Source organism: Myotis brandtii, unplaced genomic scaffold (genome assembly GCF_000412655.1).
Source record: "Myotis brandtii unplaced genomic scaffold, ASM41265v1 scaffold120, whole genome shotgun sequence".
NCBI classification, from domain to species: Eukaryota; Metazoa; Chordata; class Mammalia; order Chiroptera; family Vespertilionidae; genus Myotis; species Myotis brandtii.
In genome coordinates, this window is record NW_005354174.1 from 2,484,685 (window position 1) to 2,507,125 (window position 22,441).

At 34.1% G+C, this 22,441-nt stretch overlaps 1 protein-coding gene across 2 annotated transcripts in view; it reads right to left on the minus strand.

Annotated features, from left to right (window-relative positions):
- Positions 1–22,441, minus strand: part of VMP1 (vacuole membrane protein 1) — a 99,420-nt gene that overhangs the window by 20,579 nt on the left and 56,400 nt on the right. For both annotated transcript variants that reach the window (XM_014531802.1, XM_014531799.1), the window contains exons 8-10: positions 8,483–8,563; positions 5,903–6,019; positions 524–585 (exon numbers count right to left, since the gene is read on the minus strand). In XM_014531802.1, the coding sequence (XP_014387288.1) occupies positions 524–585; positions 5,903–6,019; positions 8,483–8,563 (260 nt within the window). The remainder of the gene's footprint in view (positions 1–523; positions 586–5,902; positions 6,020–8,482; positions 8,564–22,441) is intronic.

Sequence of the window (22,441 nt, forward strand, 5' to 3'; positions counted from 1 at the left end):
ATGAAAATAAAAGCTTTGGATAGAAGCCTTTAAAAATGGCCCGATTTTTCTCTAGCAAAGTAATAGGTTCCTAACTGACATATTTTGGTAATATTATGCCATCTTATCATGTCTTATACTACGGAAGATTAATATTTTATATAAGGTTTGTATTTAAATTAAATGCACCTGTGTATCTGGCTAAAAGACATGGCATTGTATTAAAGCATTATTAAACTGTAACAAAACACATGTCTTTATGTAAAGAGAAATTTCTTATTTTTCTGGAGGGGCTACAGTTTCAAACTCCGAAACTTCTTTTAAACCAAGAAGTGCATGACTTACTATGTTTGGTTTAATCTGAGCCTCATCCTTCCCTGCTGCAGTTCAAGAAAGTCTTCTTCAATTTAACTAATAATAGGGCAAAAGATATTTCCTCAAAAAATGAAGAGCTATCACAACAATTCTATCCCAATAAAGTCTTTTATACATTTCCTCTAATTCCAACAGTGATACTAATATTAGTCCTTAAAGAATTACTCACCCAATGAAAGCCACCATCTGTTCCACTATGTGTTTGCTGAATGTTATTATAACAAAGATTTTCTGTAAAGAAAACACCAGTTTTAATATTAAAATAGTTATTTAGTATTAATAAAATATTAAATATTTCATCAAAAAACACCAATATAAATTCAAAATTCTGATTAACAGTCTAAAAAGGTGAGGTGCTGCCCCTAAATGCAATTTTTAAAATTCTTTATAAAAAATATCATTTCCTACCTACTTTGTATTTTAAAGATGTTTTTTCCTAAACACAGTTCTAGTCTCATTAGGATACGTGACCATGTCTGAGGGAAAAATATGAGTCATGAAACCAAAGGCTGGGTAGACATTCCACATGTTTTATGTATCCTAGAATGGTGTATACAACTGAAGTCATGGGTTCCCACGTGGCCCCCACCACTGAAATGAAAGCTGACCAGCCTGATGACAGGGTTTTAGGCTAAATCTAATCCACAGCATCTGAAAAGACTGTCCATCCTTCATGGAAAGTTTTTAACATGAAAGTTCCATTCTCAGATCCTGAAGGAGCTTGGCTGCTCAGGATTAGGGTACAAACAAAGGCATCAACAGATTAGTGAGGATCTGTACCAGACCTGGGTCATTTTCAACTTGGTGTTATTGAGGTAGTCTCCATTAATGAAAAATGTTGATACCTTACCTCACAAGTAAAGATGCCTTTAGGGCTAATGTGTAATAAATATTTTCAACTCAATAAATGTTACAAAATGTACTTACTATGGATAATATATGGCATTATTATTATTTAAAAAAATATTTTATTGATTTTTTACAGAGAGGAAGGGAGAGGGATAGAGAGTCAGAAACATCTATGAGAGAGAAACATCGATTAGCTGCCTCCTGCACACCCCCTACTGGGGATGTGCCCGCAACCAAGGTACATGCCACTGACTGGAATGGAACCCGGGACCCTTCAGTCCCAGGCCGATGCTCTATCCACTGAGCCAAACTGATCAGGGCAATATAAGGCATTATTAAGAGATTTTAGGGAACAGAAAAACAAGAACACTTCAAGCCCTAAAGATACTTATAAATTTTTCTATACACAGTAGAAAGATGATAAATCCTATGTATATATATATATGTATATGTATATCTAAAGATAAAACTATAAATGCCATTAGTGGTAAAAGCAATGTGATATCCAAGTTCAGAGAAAGGGCCTTTGCAGGTCTGGCTCAGTGGATAGAATGTCAGACTGTGGACCAAAGGGTCCCGGGTTAAATTGCGGTAAAGGGCATGTACCTTGGTTGCAGACTCCTCTCTGTCCTGGGCCCTGGTGGGGTGTGTGCAGGAGGCAACCAATCAATGTGTTTCTCTCACATCGATATTTCTCTCTCTTTCCCTCTCTCTTCCACTCTCTAAAAATTAATGGAAAAATATCCTCGGGTGAGGATTAAAAAAAAAAAAAGTTCAGAGAAAGGAAAGGTTACATAAGTACAATTAACTAACTTCAAGAAGGTGATATTAAAGTTTAGCTTTAAAGGAGTGATAATAACTGATTAAATGTGAGTAATTCTAGATTCTCTCTACAAACTCCTGATAAAAAAAAACCCCTTTAGTGCTTTGTTGTTTTTTGTTAAGTAATATAGCCTATGTAACCAAAAGGGAGAGAAGGCAAATAAAAACAATCATTAAAAAAAATCTAGCCCAGCCAGTGTGGCTCAGAGGTTGAGCATCAATCTGTGAACCAGGAGGTCATAGTTCGATTCCTGGTCAGGGTACATGCCCAGATTGCAGGCTCGATCCCTAGTGTGGGCCATGCAGGAGGCATCCGATCAGTGATTCTCTCTCATCACTGATGTCTCTCTCTCTCTCCCTTCCTCTCTGAAATAAAAATATGTTTTAAAAAAATCTATTCATTATAAATCTCAGGAAAGTGCTTACTTTCGACGAAAGCTTATTATTTGAAACAATAAAGCAATGATATTTTAATTAATGTCCTAATATTAATAGACATTGGCAGCTGCAGTGTAAGAATATGTGTAAGGAAATGAGAATAAAAAAAGTTCATAGTCCTTTTTAGTGTTTGTTTATGCATCTGTTAACTGGAAAAAGATACCTATCTTATGGAAAAAGCAAGCACATACAGAGGTCAATCAGGTACAAGATGGATGATGATTTTATAAACAATGTTATATAAATGGCGTATGAAGATTATGAAACTAATAAGACTATGATAGATCATTTAGGAGAAAAGCCTGAATATATGTGGGGTGCTTCTAGTATCCATACTAAAAGCCAGTTACTTGGAACTATAAATTTTTTACTAAGAAACAGAGCTAACGGCCTTCTCTCTCAGTGATCTCACCAACATAATAAGCTTTCCCTACTATCATTTCCTAACATTCAGAATAAGCCAAATGCCCAGATAATTGCACAATTTAATTGCTTAAGAACAAATCATAACTTTAAAAAAATATGTAACAGCTTGAAAATTCACTGTTCTGGGCAAGAAATAAATGTGTCTGAGTGGGGGATTCTACCAAGTAAATAAAAGGCACAGATCACTAACCAACCCTCTCGACCATGTGCAAAGAAGAAACAAGGAAAAGGGGAGAGTAGGAAGAAAAAAAGATATGGGTATAGGGAACTACTGGTGTCAGAATGTACAAAAAAGAACCTATCTGTAAAAGAAGAGTCCTTCAATGGTAAGAAGAATCGTAGATAGATTCATTTATTAAATATTTATTAAGTACCTACTACATGCCTGATGCTATTTAGGCAGAATGCCTCGGTGAGCCAAGACACAAAAATCTCTGCCTTCACGGAGCCTATATTCCAGGATAAGTGTGTGCGGTGGTGGGTGGGAAGGTAGAGAGGGAATAAACAATACACATGCTAAGTAAATTGTACGGTATATGAAGTATTATATGCGAGCATGCTGACTTCTCAACTTCTTCATTGTTTGTTTTTAAGGATCCTTCTACAGCCAGAGGACCTCAACTTGTCCAGTGGAAGGGGAAATCCTGATTTAACACTATTAGGTGGGCTGAATTGAAATTTTTAGGGGTGGTTTAACAGATGACAAAATATCAATGAAAATAACAATATTTATCAAGGAAAGTTGTCTAAGCTGAAAGAAGAGAACCAGAAGAGGAGATAGGTTTATTATTAGATTACAGAAAAATCTGTGTTTCAGAAATGGTTATAATGTTTATATTTCTTGTTAGTATTCTTACCCAAGGAATGGGAAATGTCTGTTGCCCTGAGCTATATCTGGATGTACATTAAGTGACATGCCTTTAGAAAGTACAACTCTTTGATACAATGGAACATAGCAAACATACTGCATATTCTAGTTTAGTGAAGGAACTCAGATTCTTTCCTTTCAGAAACATGAAAGGATTTTAGCTTTCTTTTTTTCCTTCTACTCAGAAACAGTGAATGAGCTTTAACTTTATAGAATTTGGTTTGAATTCCTGGGCCTTAGGCAAGTATTTTATCTTCTCTAAAACCCAGTTCCCCCATCAATGAAATATGGATAATAACTACCTCACAGGATTGTTCTGAGATAATCAATGCCAAACTGCCTGGTATAGGTCCTAATAAATTCCAGGCATCAAACAATTCAGTTTCCTTAATCACATAAATAATTTATAGTTAAGAAGACAATGCAAAAGACTGGAAAAAAAACACTGAACTTGAAGCCAAAAGACTAGGGTTCAAATTCCAGCTGTTACTTACTCTCTTAGGTACCTATTACTTACTAACCTCTGTAAGTTTGGTAATTATAAAATGGGAGTAATAATTTCTCCCTCCCAGGACTATAATAATTAAATCAGATGACATACACTAAGTGCTTTAAAGTGTGAAACACTACATAAAAAATAAGTATTATCATAACTTGAAAAAAGCAACAAAAATGTTCTAAAAATATACTATTTTGGACTATTCTGATTAGTTGCATATCCTACCACTATAGGGTACTGTTAGCATAATACATTTTCCTATAATTTTTAGATTATTACATAAAGCAGGATGTGTAAGTTTATAGATCCCTAGAGGAACTGCTGTTATAAAGGGAATTAAATCTGTTGTTACTTTCAAAAGACTCCCTACAGCTAAATGCTAGCTTCTTTTCTCCCCCCGAAAGAACTGAAAAGATTACAAGACAATATCTTCACGTACACTGCAAAATCATTTGTTATTCACCATAATATTTTATTACTTGAAAAATCCTGCTGTGATATTTTAAATCTTTACTAAAGAAACTAGCATTCCAATATTACAGAACCCATATTCATTGAACAATATACCTAATATAAGTGGGGGGAAATATTCCTTGAAGGAGGAAAAACATATCCTTGAAATTCTGAGCAATTATCATGGCAGGACAAGCTCAATAACTCATTCCAATGCCAAAATCTAATATCAGAGACTGGGCAGTAGAAGCAGCTGAAAATTTTCTGTTTCATTCTCTTCTTCTAAGAACTAGAGGTGGAGAGGTGTTAAGAAGAAACAGGGGGGATAGACATGTTTTTAATTATTAAGGAATCATGCCAGGGCACAGACATTACTCACTGTTCTTGCCTTTCCTTTGGTGAATGCCTCTTTGTTGCAAACCTCATTGATTAAGGAATTCTTTCCAGGTTAATTTTAGTTTATTCTGGTGAGATTTGCCCTTAGAAGGAAACAGTTCATATCACAGTCCTAGAAGCACATATGCAGTTCCTCTCATTTAAGTTTTTTAGTCTCTTTTCTCTCCTTTGTTCATATAGTATACACTAAACATTTTGTTAAAAGTGTCTTTGAAGGCTTGCTGATTTTCACTTCTCTACCCACAACCCCCATCTTTCTCCCTCTTCGGAGACCCCTTTCTTCCCCATTCTCCCCAACACTAACATCTGTCTGCTTTTCTGTACAGAGCACTGGTATCTTGAGAGGAAGTGTTACACAGTGTGTGAAAGAAAGCAGAATTAGTGAAAGGCAATATTATCCCAGCTCATGGTCAGTAAAGATACATTTTTGGACTATGTATGTGAAAATGACATGCATTTTCCTACATGAGAACACTGTTTTTGTTTGGTAAAAGTCTTGCATAAATAGTTTCACAAGGCAAAAAGTGAATAAACAAAGAGATGAAGGAACAAAGGTAGAAGGAAAGAAGGAAAAGAAACAAGGAGAAAGATAATAAAGGACACACCTTTCCTACAAGGAGAGGGAAAACCTGCACAAAATTCACTAACCTCTAAATGACATGGCTGAGCACTGAAGCAAGCGATCAACCCAAAGAAACAGAACCAAAATCTTAACAATTCACCTTGGAATGAGCAAGAGAAATATGCCTTTTAATGGTCTCGTCATCATTAGGTAGGGAATGAGAAGATGCAATTACCTGAATATGCATCTTAATTATTGCTTTTCCAATCAAGGTTGCACCAAAGAAAGTCCAAAAAGGTACAAGAAAGTGTCCGCATGTTATTCCAGCCAGATCAAACAGAGGATTTGGAATCTGTAAATAAATAAAGAAGTTAAAAATGGAACTTCCAACATATAATCCAAAGAACAGTTTCATTTTACCACCTATAAGTAAATCCTTACACTACAAAGAGAGGTATGTCCCTTGATCAGCACTAGACTGAGGCAAATATTCTAATGTGTCCATAAACTGGGTCTCACATTCATCTCAGGTTGTTGTTCAATCTGTTCAAAGCAAATCAGCTATCCTTTTGCTTGTATTACTTATGGCTAATGTCTCATTAATATACTTTTTTTCTATCACATTAGAATTAGATAAATTCCCTAAGAATTTAACACCATTCAGTAGATTGGCTGGCTATTTGGTAGTTGTTTTCTAAGGTGAGATACACATGAGAAAAAGCCTTAAGATTATTTTAGTAGTTGCTAGGTTTGAAAATCTTTAGCGTTAAATAAGAATATAATCTAGAAAGTGCTCACATCTATATATACCAAACATTGTTGTAAATTCACAAATATATTTCTAGGTGGATGTGCTTTTATTTCTCAACATAAAACATCATTTATATTTTATTTTAGGAGAGCCCAAGGCCATGGATTGTGTGATACATTTTAGAAAGTCCAGTGTGGAAATACAAGAGCACTGATTCAGATATTTTGAATACTCAGTCCCAGACAAAGAAGTGATTCATAACAAATACCTTTTCTAAACATTCCCACATTTCAAGAATGCTAAAAGACAATTTCACATAAAAATGCAAAGACACCACAAGCTATTTTGAGTGCTTCATCCATTTTTCTCCCATAGAAGTACTCTGTCCTTGCGGCTGTTGGCCAAACCATTTATAAATCAATTTATATCATTTCATTTTTGAACTTTCAAAGCAGAGTCTAGTTATATAAAAGATACTTGTCACATATGTCCTTTTAAAAACAGTGCCATGACTAAATTAGAATTCAAGTATTTTTTTGTTAGTAACACTTGGATTCAATGACTCAGTTTTGTTTTTAAATTCAAAGCCTTCATGCAATTTCAACTGACTTCCAACCATGTAATAACAATATCACTTCACAGTCTCACATCAGTCATTTCTTAAAAATTTTCATGTGACCCTCAAAACTGTGAATTACAATTTTAATAGTTTTCTTTTTTTATCAGGCTCCACCTCACACACGAGCCTGAGGATCCACATATATAATCTTAAATCCTCACCTGAGCCTTTGCAATGAATGTCGTATTGTCCCATTTTGAAAATTAAAACCTAGGGTTCAAAGAGAGTAACTTGATTGAGGTTACCTAGCTAATAAAAAGTCTAAACTGGTTTAGGAACCCAAGTAAGTCTGACTCTGAAGCCAATTCTTTCTACTATATCACACTACAACATACCTATAAACTGCTCAAATAGTTAAGGTCAATATTGTGATAAAGAGCTTCTATGTTAAAAAGAAAAAAGTTCGATTATAAAAATTTCTAGTATTGCCAAGGTCAAAAGATAGTAATTCAGGCACAGATATGCTTTGGAATAGCTCTAGAATGTTGATATCAGATTAAAAATTTTGGCACCCAATGGTCTCCTTTTTGTCCATTTGCTTTGCTAAGGCTGGAAAGGGGGTTCTCAAAGATGTATTATTGTTCTAGTACATAATGGATAAAGTAGCTGGTATCAACAGAAAATAATTTTGTGAATTTTACTTATAATGGCAGCTTTTATCAGTATCAACCAGGTGCACCTAGTTATTCTGGTCAAATCCACCAGTGAACTACCAACAGTTGTGTACAGGTGACCAAAGAAAACTTGGATCAAAATGCTCCATTTCAAATGTAGTTATTTCTATTATATAGAAAAGGACCAGGATAAAACACCCATCAAAGAACGGTAGTTTCACAAATCTGTAATTTGAGACATTAATTAAGTAAAGCCAAATTTTTTAAATTTACAATCAATATTATTTTGTATTAATCAGGTACAGCATAGCAGAGACATTAAACGTTTGACATAAAGAGTGTCTTAGTTCACTGTAGCCAAAGATGCCCTTAACTTTGCCACAGACATTCGAATTATCTAACTAGGTGTTAGCGTCACTTAAGGCAGGTTTTATACATATTTTCTTTATAGTTAATGCTTGAAACTTCGGGAAAAGATGACTTATCTATATCTCTGGAAAGAATGAAGGCATTGTTATTTGGTTAAATGCACTTCATTATAAATTCTCCATGGGAAGGATGGATTTTTGTCTCTTTTGTTCTTACTGAATCAAGCCATTTAGGTCTGAAGTCATCATGGCATGATGAAATGCTTAAAAGTCAATAAACAAAATATGAACATATTCACCAGAAAACAGCTCATTTGATGAGTAAGATGAATGATTAATAAAATTACATACCCGTTAAAAGTGATAGCATTATTGTTCAAGCATGTATCTTTAAAAACAAATTGGATCAAAATATAAATCTAGCATTTATTGGAATTTCTCACTTTTAATACAATTTACTTACTGAAGCACAGGCCAAAATTCCAAAAAATCCAACCTTCTGTACTAGGTTTTGTACTGCCAGCTTAGCCCGGGAGGCAAAGTCCTATATAAAAGAAGGATATCAAAACATTAATGAAAAGTACAAGGAAGGAGGAAAAATAACTGTTTATAAAGTTGTTTTTTTTAAAAAATATATTTTATTGATTTTTTACAGAGAGGAAGGGAGAGAGATAGTTAGAAACATCGATGAGAGAGAAACATTGATCAGCTGCCTCCTGCACATCTCCTACTGGGGATGTGTCCGCAACCCAGGTACATGCCCTTGACCGGAATCGAACCTGGGACCCTTCAGTCCGCAGGCCGACACTCTATCCACTGAGCCAAACCGGTTTCAGCTGTTTATAAAGTTTATAATATTAAATGCCTCATGATCTGAAAGCATTGATTCATTTAATGAGATGAATTATTTTTAAAAATTACAGGTTGCACTGGAAAACATGCAAATAGAATCTTGACAGAACATTAATTACATCCTTAATGATAAACTTGTACCAGATTTCAAGACTAAGCTAAAACATTGTGACTTTAGTTTTTGCATCCCCTCTGGATTATCTAGGGGTGAACAAAATGCTATAAACTAACCATGAACGAACTCATTTTTTTTTTTTTTGGAAATACTGGCCTACCACATCTTTCTATTTCTCTTTCCTTCTACAACTCACCAGACTTACTCCCGGATTAATACCAAGGTAAGAAATCATAAGATCTTTCAAGAATAGCCAGTGAAGACACCTGGGCTGATCACTAGCCAGAAGATGGAAAACCAGTTATGTGGCAATAACTAAGCATTCATTACACCCAAAAGCAAAGTAACACCCTACATTTGCACAGCCTGTGCTAGTTTTTATAAAATGTTTTCACAAACATTTTATTTGAGCCTTTCAATAATCCCGGGGTATAAATAGGGCAGATTCTTCAGACTCTGAAATCAGTGGGGTTTCCCCCCTCTATTGCCATTTCTGATGCTGAAACATACATTTGGCTGGCTAATTATTTTCACAATTTTCTTCTTCCAGCATATTGATGCTATAATTATATATATGTATAGAGGCCCACTGCACGGGATTCATGCACTGGTAGGGTCCCTAGCGGCTGCTGGCTGCTGGCCGGGTACTCCCTCCCTTCCCCTGGCCACCTGCCACCACCACTGCCGGCTGGGGCCTCCCCCCCATTTGCATACGCTTTTATTATATAGGATATGTTTTTCTTAAAAATACCATTCTGATATTTGATTATAATTATTTTCTGATTTTGAAATGGCATATAGTCCAATCAAAATTTCAATGGAAATAAATGATATGATAAAAAATATTAGTTAATGTATAAATGTCTTTTTTTCTTTTTTTACAGTGAGGAAGGGAGAGGGATAGAGAGTTAGAAACATCAATGAGAGAGAAACATCAATCAGCTGCCTCCTGCACACCCTCCACTGGAGATGTGCCCGCAACCAAGGTACATGCCCTTGAACAGAATCGAACCTGCGACCCTTCAGTCTGCAGGCCGACGCTCTATCCACTGAGCCAAACCGGTTAGGACTAAATGTCTTTTTAAACAGTGTTCACATCATAGAATATCTTCCTCTCCCTTTGGTTCAATCCTCTAATAGGCAACAATCTTATAGAAAGGTCAGAATATAAAAAATAGAAGGTTCCTTCATAGAATAGAAACAGGATTTAAAGCACTTCTCTAATCCACAACATAAGTTGTATATTTCTACTTAAAAAACCACACACACACACACACACACACACACACAAAACCTTTAACAAATATGTAGAATAACCCTAGCAAATTACAATATTAAATATTAAAAATTTAAAAATGATAATACCTTCCTCCTACTTACTTGAGGATGGTGAGAAAGTCAAAGGAATTAAATCAATAATGTATATGTATTTTAAAAGATCCTATATAATAAGAGGGTAATATGCAAATGAACCAAATAGCGGAATGTCCGGTCACTATGACACACACTGACCACCAAGGGGCAGACACTCAACGCAGGAGCTGCCCCCAGCCAATCGGGGCCTGCTGGCCAACCTCTTGGTTCTTTCTCCCCGGCCAGCAGGCTCCAACTGCCTGATGGTGAATGGGGAACCGGGGGTGGGGGGCGGGTCGGCTGCCGGTAGCCAGGGAAGATGGCCCTGATCTCAGGCCAGGCCTAGGGACCACACCCATGTACGAATTTCATGCGCCGGGCCTCTAGTATTAATATAACCACTTTCAAGTATATAGGCTCTCAAAGTTAATCATTAACTAAATTCTACAATGTAACTTTTATAATTTTACAATTTATTTCCAAAGAGATAATTTTTCTTTTGGGAATTAGCCTTATTTTTTCAGTAAGTCATTATATCAGATTTAATATTTTTAAACAACTGGACGACTGCAGTAAAGGGCACTTTACATTTTCATTCAGATTTCTAACTGAAGATTTATTGTTTCCCCTTAAGTGAACAACTATTGAATTAAGAGTGAAATATTGATTTAAAAACTGTTAAAAATATAATAAAATCAGCTTTCCAAAATAACATATTTAAAACAAATTGCACTTCTTTTTCTTTTGAATAATTTGTACAATTCAAATTACTAAATTTGTCATTTATAAGAAGTACTAAACAAAAACTAGTAAGGCATAATGAAAAGAAATGTTTTGAGTTTTTAAAATATCAAACAATCCTATTAGATTACGAATGAGTTATAGAAATTTCATTAATATAGCCTAAAGTTAAAATATAAATTCAGGAAAATGCCTTCTTTTATAGCCCTTAATATCTTCACAACAAATCCACTCTAATAAGAGTCAAGATGGTACTCAATTGTTAAGAAAAAGAAAAAAAGAAAAAGAAAAAATATATATACAAATTTTATTTTAAGGATAACATATTTATTAATATATTTTCCAAGTCAGACATATGTGGAAACATTTTTCTATCACAGAATTTATATACCCTTCAATATGTAAAATCATAGAAAATTAGATTTTTGCATAAAATGGTATAAATAAGATCAACTGTATTTAGAAGGTTTGGCATCCTGTTTTCTTTTTAAAAAGTTTTTTATTTTCAATTACAGTTGACATACAATATTATAAGTGTCTCTTTTCTTTTTATCTTAATTTCAAGGCTTTTGAATCTTATTATTTATTTAAACCAGGTGACTATGGTAGTGTGGTCATGTTAAACTGATGGTATTTTTCTATTAGAGATACACACACACATATATATTTAAATTTAAAAATAGTATAATTAAACCAAACATTATGCAGATCACTTAATATACAAAATAATAAAAATATTTAAGCCTACAGAAGTTCAAGGAATCATGTTTTTAAAAATATCCTGAAAGTAAGGAGACATTTTATCCCTTGAGGCAGAATCTCTGTACTCAACAGAAATCAGACAAGAACAAAGGAAAATAGACTCCTTGTTCTTTCAGATGCCTGGGTGCCCATCATCAATTATTCTTAACAGTGTTTCAAGAATTTTTGTTTCAGGGAAGTTACTCTATCCAAATAAATGAAGTAGAAACCTCCCTTAACCATTTTCTTTTTTAAAATTAATTTTTAGCTGGCATATCTTACAAGGAAAACAACTTAAGCGTCTTTTAAATGGGGAGTTTTTACTTTTTAAAAAGTCTGAAAGTCATGTACTGAAAATGGATTTCATAAATCTCATTATGTGCTTAACACACACGCACACAGTGACCATGCTACTTTCAGTTCCTATAATTTATTTTCCAGGTCTTTCACAATATTCTCAGAATTAAAATTACATTATACTTTCAACCACCCATACACATTTATTTGAATTAATGTTTTTCTTTGCCTGTGTAATTCAAGCAAACTCAGGGGATCATTGTATTAGTATTCACAACAAATCTAAAATATTTTACAATAGTAAAAGTACTCATGTTTAGATTTCATAGACACAACCATATTTTGTTTTTATTTTAAACATACTTTAAAGCCATATATTCAAAAGTTTGATATGGCTCTAGAGCAGTGGTTCTCAACCTTCCTAATGCTGCGACCCTTTAATACAGTTCCTCATGTTGTGGTGACCCCCAACCATAAAATTATTTTCGTTGCTACTTCATAACTGTAATTTTGCTACTATTATGAATCATAATGTAAATATCTGATATGCAGGATGTATTTTCATTGTTCGCGACCCACAGGTTGAGAACTGCTGCTCTAGAGGCTTATTAATATATTTTTATTGAAAATATCATTCTTTTACTGTCTAAAATATTCTACATGTAGTTGTACTTTCCTGTTTGTTGCACTGTAGTTTAAAACTTCTTTATTTTTTAAAAAATAATTTTGTATTTTTTCATTATTTGCATAATTTGACAGCTCCTTCTTAACAGGTTGATTTTAAAGTAACATTGTCTAGGCATTAAAATATTTATATTTCTCCCTGCTTTAAAATGGAAAGAACTGTACTGTGGTTATATTATTTGACAATAAACCCAAATAAACACACACACACATCACAAACCAGCAAAAAATTCCTCTTTTACTAAAATTTAAAAGAACCACTTAAAACAAAATTTGCTATTCTTTTTAGGCCATCAAATAAGATAAATAAGGCAAGGGAAAGTATGCACCAATAACAAACAATAATATCTTAAATAAAAAGTTTAACAAATTAGTGTGTTAGGTATTCAATATTCAAATAAAATATAAAAGGAAATTAGTATTTCATTTTAATGGTTTTAGAGTATTTATGGGAACAATGCAGTAAGTTTAATTTGATTACTTCCTCAATTGTTATTCTTCATTTTAAAAAAATCTGTACAACTAAAACCAAATTCCTTTAAATAGTTTCATTTCTCTGGATTCACATTTCACAATGTTTACCTATTTCACAATTTAAGTGCCTGAGAGGAACGTTTCATTCTCTCGCTCTACCTAAATAAATAGCATGCATTTACAATTAGTTATCACATATCACTTTTCACTTTTTAAAATAAACAAAATACAAATAAATAAAATTATCTTCCCTACTCCCACTGATATTCATGATTCTGAAAGGAAGAATGAGAGACACTAGGAATATTTCCCATTGACTACAAGAAGACAGATGAAGAAAAGTTAAATCCTTATCACTGAGATTTAAAGGATTAATAATAATATTAATAATAAACCACACAAAGCCTTCAAGTATAAATAATCTGCACTAGTTTTGCTTCACATTTCTTTTCCCTAAAAAAATACATTTATGATTAAGGGAGAAGAGACACTGTACTGCTAAGCATAATTAGCTTATAAAATATTAGTCTTTGAATCTACAGATGTCAGATTAGAGCTAAACATATGAAATAACATTTATCTTCAAATGGCAACAGTCATCTATTTCATTTTCATAAGTGGTCACATGAAATTTCAAGATCTCTTTAAAAAGTGACAGTAAATTCCTATACATGTTAAATGACTGCAATATTATCATAGATAAATATGTATCTGGTTAATAGTTGATGTTAGAGTTGACCTGTTATCATTAAAGTAATGGTAAATTTTATGAATTATCTGTCTTCTTAACCCATGATTTTTAAAACTGCTGAAACGCTCTTCTCGGAGTTGGTATTAAAAGTGGTTCCATAGCCACTATTAAAAACCACAGAGCAAATGTTGCAATAATAATTCCTTGTGTAAAAGGGAAATTTATATTAAAATTTATTGTAGTTGTGAAGTTCTTTTGCCATCTAAAACATGTTAGTATGTCCCAGTCAATTGTGTTGTGGCAAGCAAGTTAAACTCTATTAACCAGAAATGGTGCTAAAGAGTAATAATGACAATGTTGTAAGCTGTTTCAGCATCGTTGACACTCTCTCTGAAATATTAACTTGTTATTAAGATCCCAATAACCATGTAATTATTTTCTACAATGTTATTATATTCCACATAGTAAATACAATGAAAGGGTACAATAATTTTCATCTTCATGGAAAGTACAATGAATCATAATTCATAATCTTTAAATCTTTCTCCTCTTAAAAACAGACTAAAATGTGTCTTAATTGCAGTTTTCTACCCATTATTGGAGCTCTTTATAAGTTATTTTCATATAAAAATGTAGAGCATTAATTCACTCAACTGTTCACTCAATTCAGTGAACAAAATACTTTTGAAGTATATTTTCTTTTTTTTAATTAAAAAAAATATATTTGATTGATTTTTTATAGAGAGGAAGGGAGAGAGATATAGAGTGAGAAACATCGATTAGCCGCCTCCTGCACACCTCCCACTGGGGATGTGCCCGCAACCAAGGTACATGCCCTTGACCGGAATCGAACCCGGGACCCTTCAGTCCACAGGCCAACGCTCTATCCATTGAGCCAAACCGGTCAGGGCTGAAGTATGTTTTCAAATGAGTTACACACCATCCATTCTGTTCTTTGAATTATAATGGACTCAAACACACTCATGAAATGGAGGAAATAAACTCTAGGATAACAAGAAAAAATAGGGATATTAACTTGATAAGATAAATTATTATGACAGTAGGAAGTAGTTAATAAATTTAAGATGCTGGATTACAAAATGCACACACATTTACCAGAAAACAGAATCAGGACAGTGTTGTGCAACTTTTTCTGAAAATGAAATGTTTTGATGTCCAATTTATGGCATTTACATAATTAAATCAGAGATGATCACTGGAATTTAAATAAAATAAAAATTAGGGCAAAATTCTAAAATAGTATAAATAGAATACATCATATAAACACATTTCCATAAAGCAAAGCAAAGAAATTTTATTCTGAAACTAACTTAGAGATTTAGAAATTTTCCGAAGAGATTCTAGAGTTCTGAATCAAGATGGTGTTGTAGGAGGATTATGAACTCACTTCCTCCCACAAACAAACTGAATATACAGCTGCAACCTCTGCAAGAAATCCAGAAACTAGCTGAGTGATTTCTAGTCTGATTCCCTGGCTTTTTGTGGCTGCCCCTGAGGACATATCCCTGATAGCCTGACTCTGGTAGCCAGTGGGGCTTGTGTTCATAGGTTCAAGGGATGGTAGCAAACACAGAAACAATTCTTAGCTAGCTATTCCTACAGGGTTCAGTGCAGAGAGAGCAAACAGAAATGCCCATATTCCAATCTCTCCCTCACAGGAGTATATTTGCATACTTTAAAATTTGCTGCCTGAAGACTGTATCTAGATGCTGAGTAAGCTACTCCCCTTTGGGACACTGACAGGTCTCAGCACACCCTCAACTATTGGGAGACACTAAAAAAAAAAAAAGACAAAAGACAAAGGCAAAGGACTGAGAGACAACCAAAGAGCTAGGGCAGAGTTGAAGGATAAGGCTCATCTCCTACAGGAGGCCACTCCTTAAGAGTGGGAGAGGTGGCTGTTTTATCTAACGCATAGAAACCAACACAGAGAGTAAGTCACAGAAAATGGAAAATGAAGAAACAAAGGAATAAGTTCCAAAGGAAAAACAAGATCGAGCAACAGATAAAGACCTTAATGAAATGAAGATAAGTGATTTATCATAGAGTTCAAAATAATGATTACAAACATGCTCACTGAGGTCAGGAGAACAAAGATAAACAGAGTGAGAATTTCAATAGAGATAGAAAATATAAGAAAGTCCCATACAGAAGTCACTGAGGTGAAGACTACAATAACTGAACTAGAAAACTCAAAAGAGGGGTTCAACAATAGACTAGCTAAAGCAGAAGAAAGAATCAGCACACATGAAGACAGGGCAGTATAAATCCTCCCACCAGAGGAGCAAAAACAAAAAAGAATGAAAATGAGTGAAGATATTAAGAGACTTATGAGACATCAAAGGAATATATATTTACATTATAGGAATCCCAGAAAAAAAGAGAAAGTATGGGGAATAAATATTTGAAGAAATAATGGCTTAAAAACTCCTGTATTCTGATGAAGAAAATAGACATCCAGATTAGGGAAGCTCGAAATTCCAAAAAAGTTGAATTTAAAGAGACCCAAAGCAAGATACATTATTAATTCAATTGCAAAAGTTAAAGACAAAGAGAGAATCTCAAAGGCAGCAAGAAAAATAGCATGTTACGATGCTACATACAAGAGAACCCCATAAGACAATAAGTACATTTTTCAACAGAAATTTTGAAAGCCAGGAAGGAGTGGCACAAATATATTCAAAGTACTGACAGAAAATAACTTCCAACCAAAAATACTCTATCCAGCAAAGTTGTCTTTCAAAATCAAAGGAGAAATAGTTTTCCAGATAAGCAAAATCTGAAGGAGTTTAGTACCACTAGATCAGCCTTACAAGAAATGTTAAAGCTGAAACAAAAGGGCACTAATTAGTAATATAAAAACATATTAAAGTATAAACCTCACTGGTAAAGGTAAATATATAGTTAAATTCAGGACAATCTAATGTTGTGAAGGTGGTGAGTTAATCACTTATAAAGCTAGTATGAAGTGTAAAAGACAAAAGAAGTAAAAATAATTATAACTATAATAATTTATTAATGAGTACACAAGATAAAAAGATGTAAATTGTGACACAAAACATAAAAATGTAGAGATTAAAAAAAAAAGAAAAAGAAAATGTAGATATTTATGCTTGGCCAGTATGGCTCAATGGTTGAGCGTCAACCTATGAACCAGGAGGTCACGGTTCAATTCCCAGTCAGGGCACATGCCCTGGTTGCAGGCTTGATCCTCAGAATCCCCAGTGTGAGGCGTGCAGGAGGCAGCCGATCAATGATTCTCTCTCATCATTGATAAATTTCTCTCTCTCCCTCTCCCTTCCTCTCTAAAATCAATAAGAAATTTATATTTAAAATGTAGATATTTATAATGCATTTGGCCTTGGCTGGTTGGCTTAGTTGGTTAGAGCATCATCCTCTTATGTCAAGGTTCGATCCCTGGTCAGGGCACATACAAGACTTTGGGTTGTGGGCACACAGTGCAATATATGGATCTTGTAACATAGAAATCCGTACCTGAATCCTGTCTGACCCTATTAACCAATGTCACCCCAGTAAATATAATTTCTTAAAAATGGGCAGAGGATCTGAGTAGGTATTTTTGCAAAGAAGAGACATACATATGGCCAACAGGTACACAAAAAGTGCTCACCATCACTAATCAACAAGGAAACTGTAATGAGATATCACCTCACATTTGTTAGAATGGCTATCATTAAAAAGACAAGAGATAATAAGTGTTGGTGAGTATGTGAAGAAAGGAAAACCTCTGTACACTGTTGGCAAAAATATAAAATATAACTACCGTATGACCCAGCCATTGCATTTCTGGGTATTGATCCAAAGGAAACAAAACAATCTAAAAAAAAAAAAAAATACACATGTCCCAAGTTTATTGCAGCATTATTTACAATAGCCAAGAAATAGAAACAACCTAAGTGTCCCTCGATGGAAAAATGTATAAAGAAAATGTGGGATACAGTGATAACACACACACACACACACACACACACAGTAATATTATTCAGCTATAAAAAAAGAGAATCCTGACATTTGCAATAACATGGATGAACCTTGAGGGTATAATGATAAGTGAAATAAGCCAGAGAGAGAAAGACAAATACATGATCTCATTTACATATGGAATCTTAAAAAAACCCAAACCCAATGTAATAGACACAGAGAACAGATTGTTGGTTACCAGTGGCAGGGGGTGGGGGATGGGCAAAACAGACAAAGTTGGTAAAAATGTACACACTTCCAGTTATAAGAAAAATAAGTTTTGGGGATGTAATGTATAATATGTTGACTACAGTTAACAATACTGTATTGTATATTTGAAAGTTGCTGAGAGTAGATCTTAAAAGTTCTCATCACAAGAAAAAATTATAACTGTGTGGTTATGGACGTTAACAAAACTTATGGTAATTATTTTGCAATACAGAAGTATGTCAAATCATTGTTGCACATCTAAAACTGATACAATGTTCTATGTCAGTTATATCTCAATTTTTAAAATTTAGCAGTTAAAAAAACACAAAGGAACTAATGGTACAACTGGTTCACAGATGTGGCAAAAATCAAATATGAGAAATCTGTGTACTCCAATGTGTAATAAGCAAAAGTTGATCTGTCTTTTTCAGACTCCAGCCAGTACACTAACTTTTTAGAGTTCAAGATAATGTTTGTAGGCCCTGGCTGTACAGTTCAGTTGGTTAGAGTCTCATCTTGATATACCTTGGTTGTGGGTTTGATCCCCAGTCAGGGCACATACAAGAAACAACCAATGAATGCATAAATAAGTGGAACAACAAACTGATGTTTTTCTCTCTCTAAAATAAAATTAAAAAATTATTGCAAAAGAGTTTGGATTCTCTAGGTAGAATGATCTATTGCTTGCTTTTGTCACTGTCTAAAAATGGGACTATGATTTTCTTTTCTGTGGGGGTCCAGAAAAACTAAAGGCCCCAAAGTCATTAACCTAAAGGCGACTGTGCCTATAGTAGGTTCTATAGCACTTCCTCCACATTAACCCTTTCAAAAATTATGTAATAATGATCAGTAAGATTTTTCACATAAAACTATACATAAGGAATATATAATCTGGGAACAACACACATTTCAGAGAGTTGTGCTCAAAATATGAGGCTATCAGCTATATCTGGGTCAAAATCCGGATTAAATGGATGTCTGCATATACTGACGTACTAGCTATCAAATTTACTCTGGAGAGATGAGGCAGTAAAAGTATTCTTTTAACTGAGGCACAACGAATATACAGTATGATATACATATCTAAAATATACATCTTGATGAAACTTTACAATGAATACACCCATGTAATTACCACTAAGATGCAGATATAGAACATTACCAGAACTCCAGAAACCCCACTGGTGGCACTCCTAGTAATTACTCCTTACCCCAAAATAAACACTATCATTGACTTGTATTACACAGATGTAGCTTGCCTATTTTTGAACTTTACATAAATGGAATTAAACAGGTTTTCTTTTATGTCTGGCTTCTATAGCTCCACATTACATCCACGTGATTTATGTATGCTTACAACATGTAGCAATCATGAATTTCTTGCTGTTGCCGTATAGTATTCCATTGTATGAATACACCACACTTTATTTACTGTTGGTGAACATTAGGGCTGTTCACTGTTGGTGACCATTGGGGCTATTATGAATAATGCTGCTATGAAAATTCTTGTACAAGTCTTTTGGCACATCTTCCTGTTGCACATAAATTTTCAAATGGAATTGCTGTATCATAGGGTATGTGTATGTTTAACTTTAGTAGATAGTTCCAAACATTTATCAAAAGTGGTTATAACACAGATTACTCTTAATAGTGCTTCCATGTTGACAATTAATAATCTCAATTGAAAAAAAAAATCTAAAGGATTTTCCTCTGCTACAGATGGTTCTAATGATTGTGTTTGTGGTAAACAGCAGTTCTGATAATTCAAATGAAGATTAAATAAATTCAAACATACAAACAAGAGGAAAAGAAAAGCTTTAAGTATTTTAAATGCTGAGTTATGAAAAAACAATATATATATATTTTGTTCACAGAATCATCATAGAAGACAAAGTTAGAATCTTTTCCCCAAACCAGAATTCTTATTTAAAAGCTATTAAATTCAACCAAATAAAGTTGGTAAACCACTACATGCAAGGTAATAAAAATACAGAGATAAGGACACAGTGGCCCAATCATTCATTCAACAAATGTTTATCAAGAGTTTATACCTGCCAAACACTACCACAGGAGCAGGGGATTAAACACTGAGTCAATCTGATAACAACCTGGACCCTCACAAAGCTCACATTTTAGTGGGAGGAGAGAAAAATTATAGGATGGAGAGGCAGAGAAGGTATAATTTTAAATAAGATGGTCATATAAGACCTGACAGAAAAGGTGATATTTGATTAAAATCCTAAAGGAGGTGAGGTAATAAGCCAGGCTAAGAATTTAGTGAAAGCAAGTTCTAGCAAGTTTATTACGTTGAGAGAGAAATAAATAATCCAGGGTGTGTATATGAGTGGTGGGTTGCAAGTGTTAAAGAGAAGGGGAAAGAGATGGTGAACAACTCATGAAACCTACAATGCAAGGGAGAAAATGAAAAACAAAGAGGACAAAACGTTCTTATAGATACAATATGAACACCAATCTACAGAGTTCTTGTGATATCAAAATGTTAGAGTACCGATTGCACTACCTTCAAACTTCTCTGAGCCAGTTTCTTATCTTTTCTATAAGATGGTGATAATAATACCTATCACCATGACCAGTAAGAGACAAAACTGATTATGGGACAAATTTGTTTAGAGTGAAGTTATATTACTAACTGTCAAATATGAAAAAGCCTGAGAGCCAATGGAATAAGTATCTTGTCAGAATCCGTAGTCAGACATGATGAGCTCAGTTTTAATGCAATCTCACAACTTGGGGGATGATAGGTTTTTGTTTGTTTTTAATATAAAAATAGCAACATTTTAATATCGAGAAGAGGAGGGCTGCAAAGCAGGGAGGAGGAAAGAAAGGAAATGCATTAAGAATTGAAGATTTATCAAATCTGCCTTGTAGTACCACCAACTGGTTTATTAAACCTTCCATCACAAGAAGGTAGAGAGAAATAGCTGAGGTTACTACACTTGAATGCTAGTTCTTTTCTTTTTAATTTTATATTTCAATCACAGTTTACATTCGATACTATTTTGTATTAGATTTAGGTATACAGCATCATGGTCAGATAATCATACTTTACAAAGTATTCCAGAATTCTAGTTCTTAATATATTCTTGTCTCTAGAAAGAGGAAATTTTTTAGTTATTTAGACCTATAATGGTTATCTCACTACTAATCTTAAAACTCACGAATAACCTATTAAACATAAAATATCCCTTGGGTAGTCTAGAAAGAAGGAATATATGGAAGAAGTAAGGTTTTCGGAGGCCTTTTCAGGGCTGAACATCAGTATTTGTTAACATTCTCAGATTTAAAAAAAAGTATTTTTGGAAGTTCAGATAAGCATACTGTACAGTACTTTCTTCCTCCTTTTCATAGTCCAGCCAAATTAAAATGAAAGGCCAAGTAGCCAGCATTAAAATTGGCCAGTATCTGCAGCTTCCTTTTCCTCTGTCCATCTCTCTCCCCGCTGGAAAGAAACCTAATAGTAATTCTTAGGCAGACAGGCAGGCAGGCAGGCAGGCATCTACTCCCATCAGTGCCTGCCTAGCCGCTACTTGAAAATGAGATGACTCTGTAGCCCAAGAACAACAGTGCTCTAGACACTCGGGGAAAATGTATGAGTATGCAAGATTTATTAGAAATGACACACACAAGTAATAAAATTTTCTTTTCTTCTCTTTTTCCTGTCTGAAGTCAGTTATCTCCTCATGTAATCTGCTCATGTCTCACCAGAAAGGGCTTTTACCAATCTCAGTTGATGGGGGGGGGGGGGGGGGGGGAAAAGAGGAGGGGAAATCAACTCCAATTTTTAGCACTTTACAACAGATTGTATTTTGGTTACAAGTAAGTAATAAATAACATTTATTTCCAGATTCAGACTGGAATCTAAAAAACAAAAAGCATATGATAAGCTGCTATGTATTTAACACAACAAAAACAGTCCAAAGCTTTGCAAACGAAGTCAGTATGGAATTTATAAAACTGTCAGGGACAGGAAACTTAAGAGACTGAAAACAAAGGCTAAAGATAAATGGGATCTTCTCTATTATGAGAAATGTGAGTGGTGGACTTCTTTCCCAGGACAGAACCAGTTCTACTTAACAGATTTATAAATAGCCCTGGAAAAAGGAGCAGAGAATTTAAGTTCCAAATCTACAGTTGAAATGAGAAGTGCCAAATTTATGATAATAAATTGGCAGGTAAAGTTCAATGTGGACAAGAGTAAGATAATACATTTAGGGAAAATGTATTTAAATATAAAATAATGA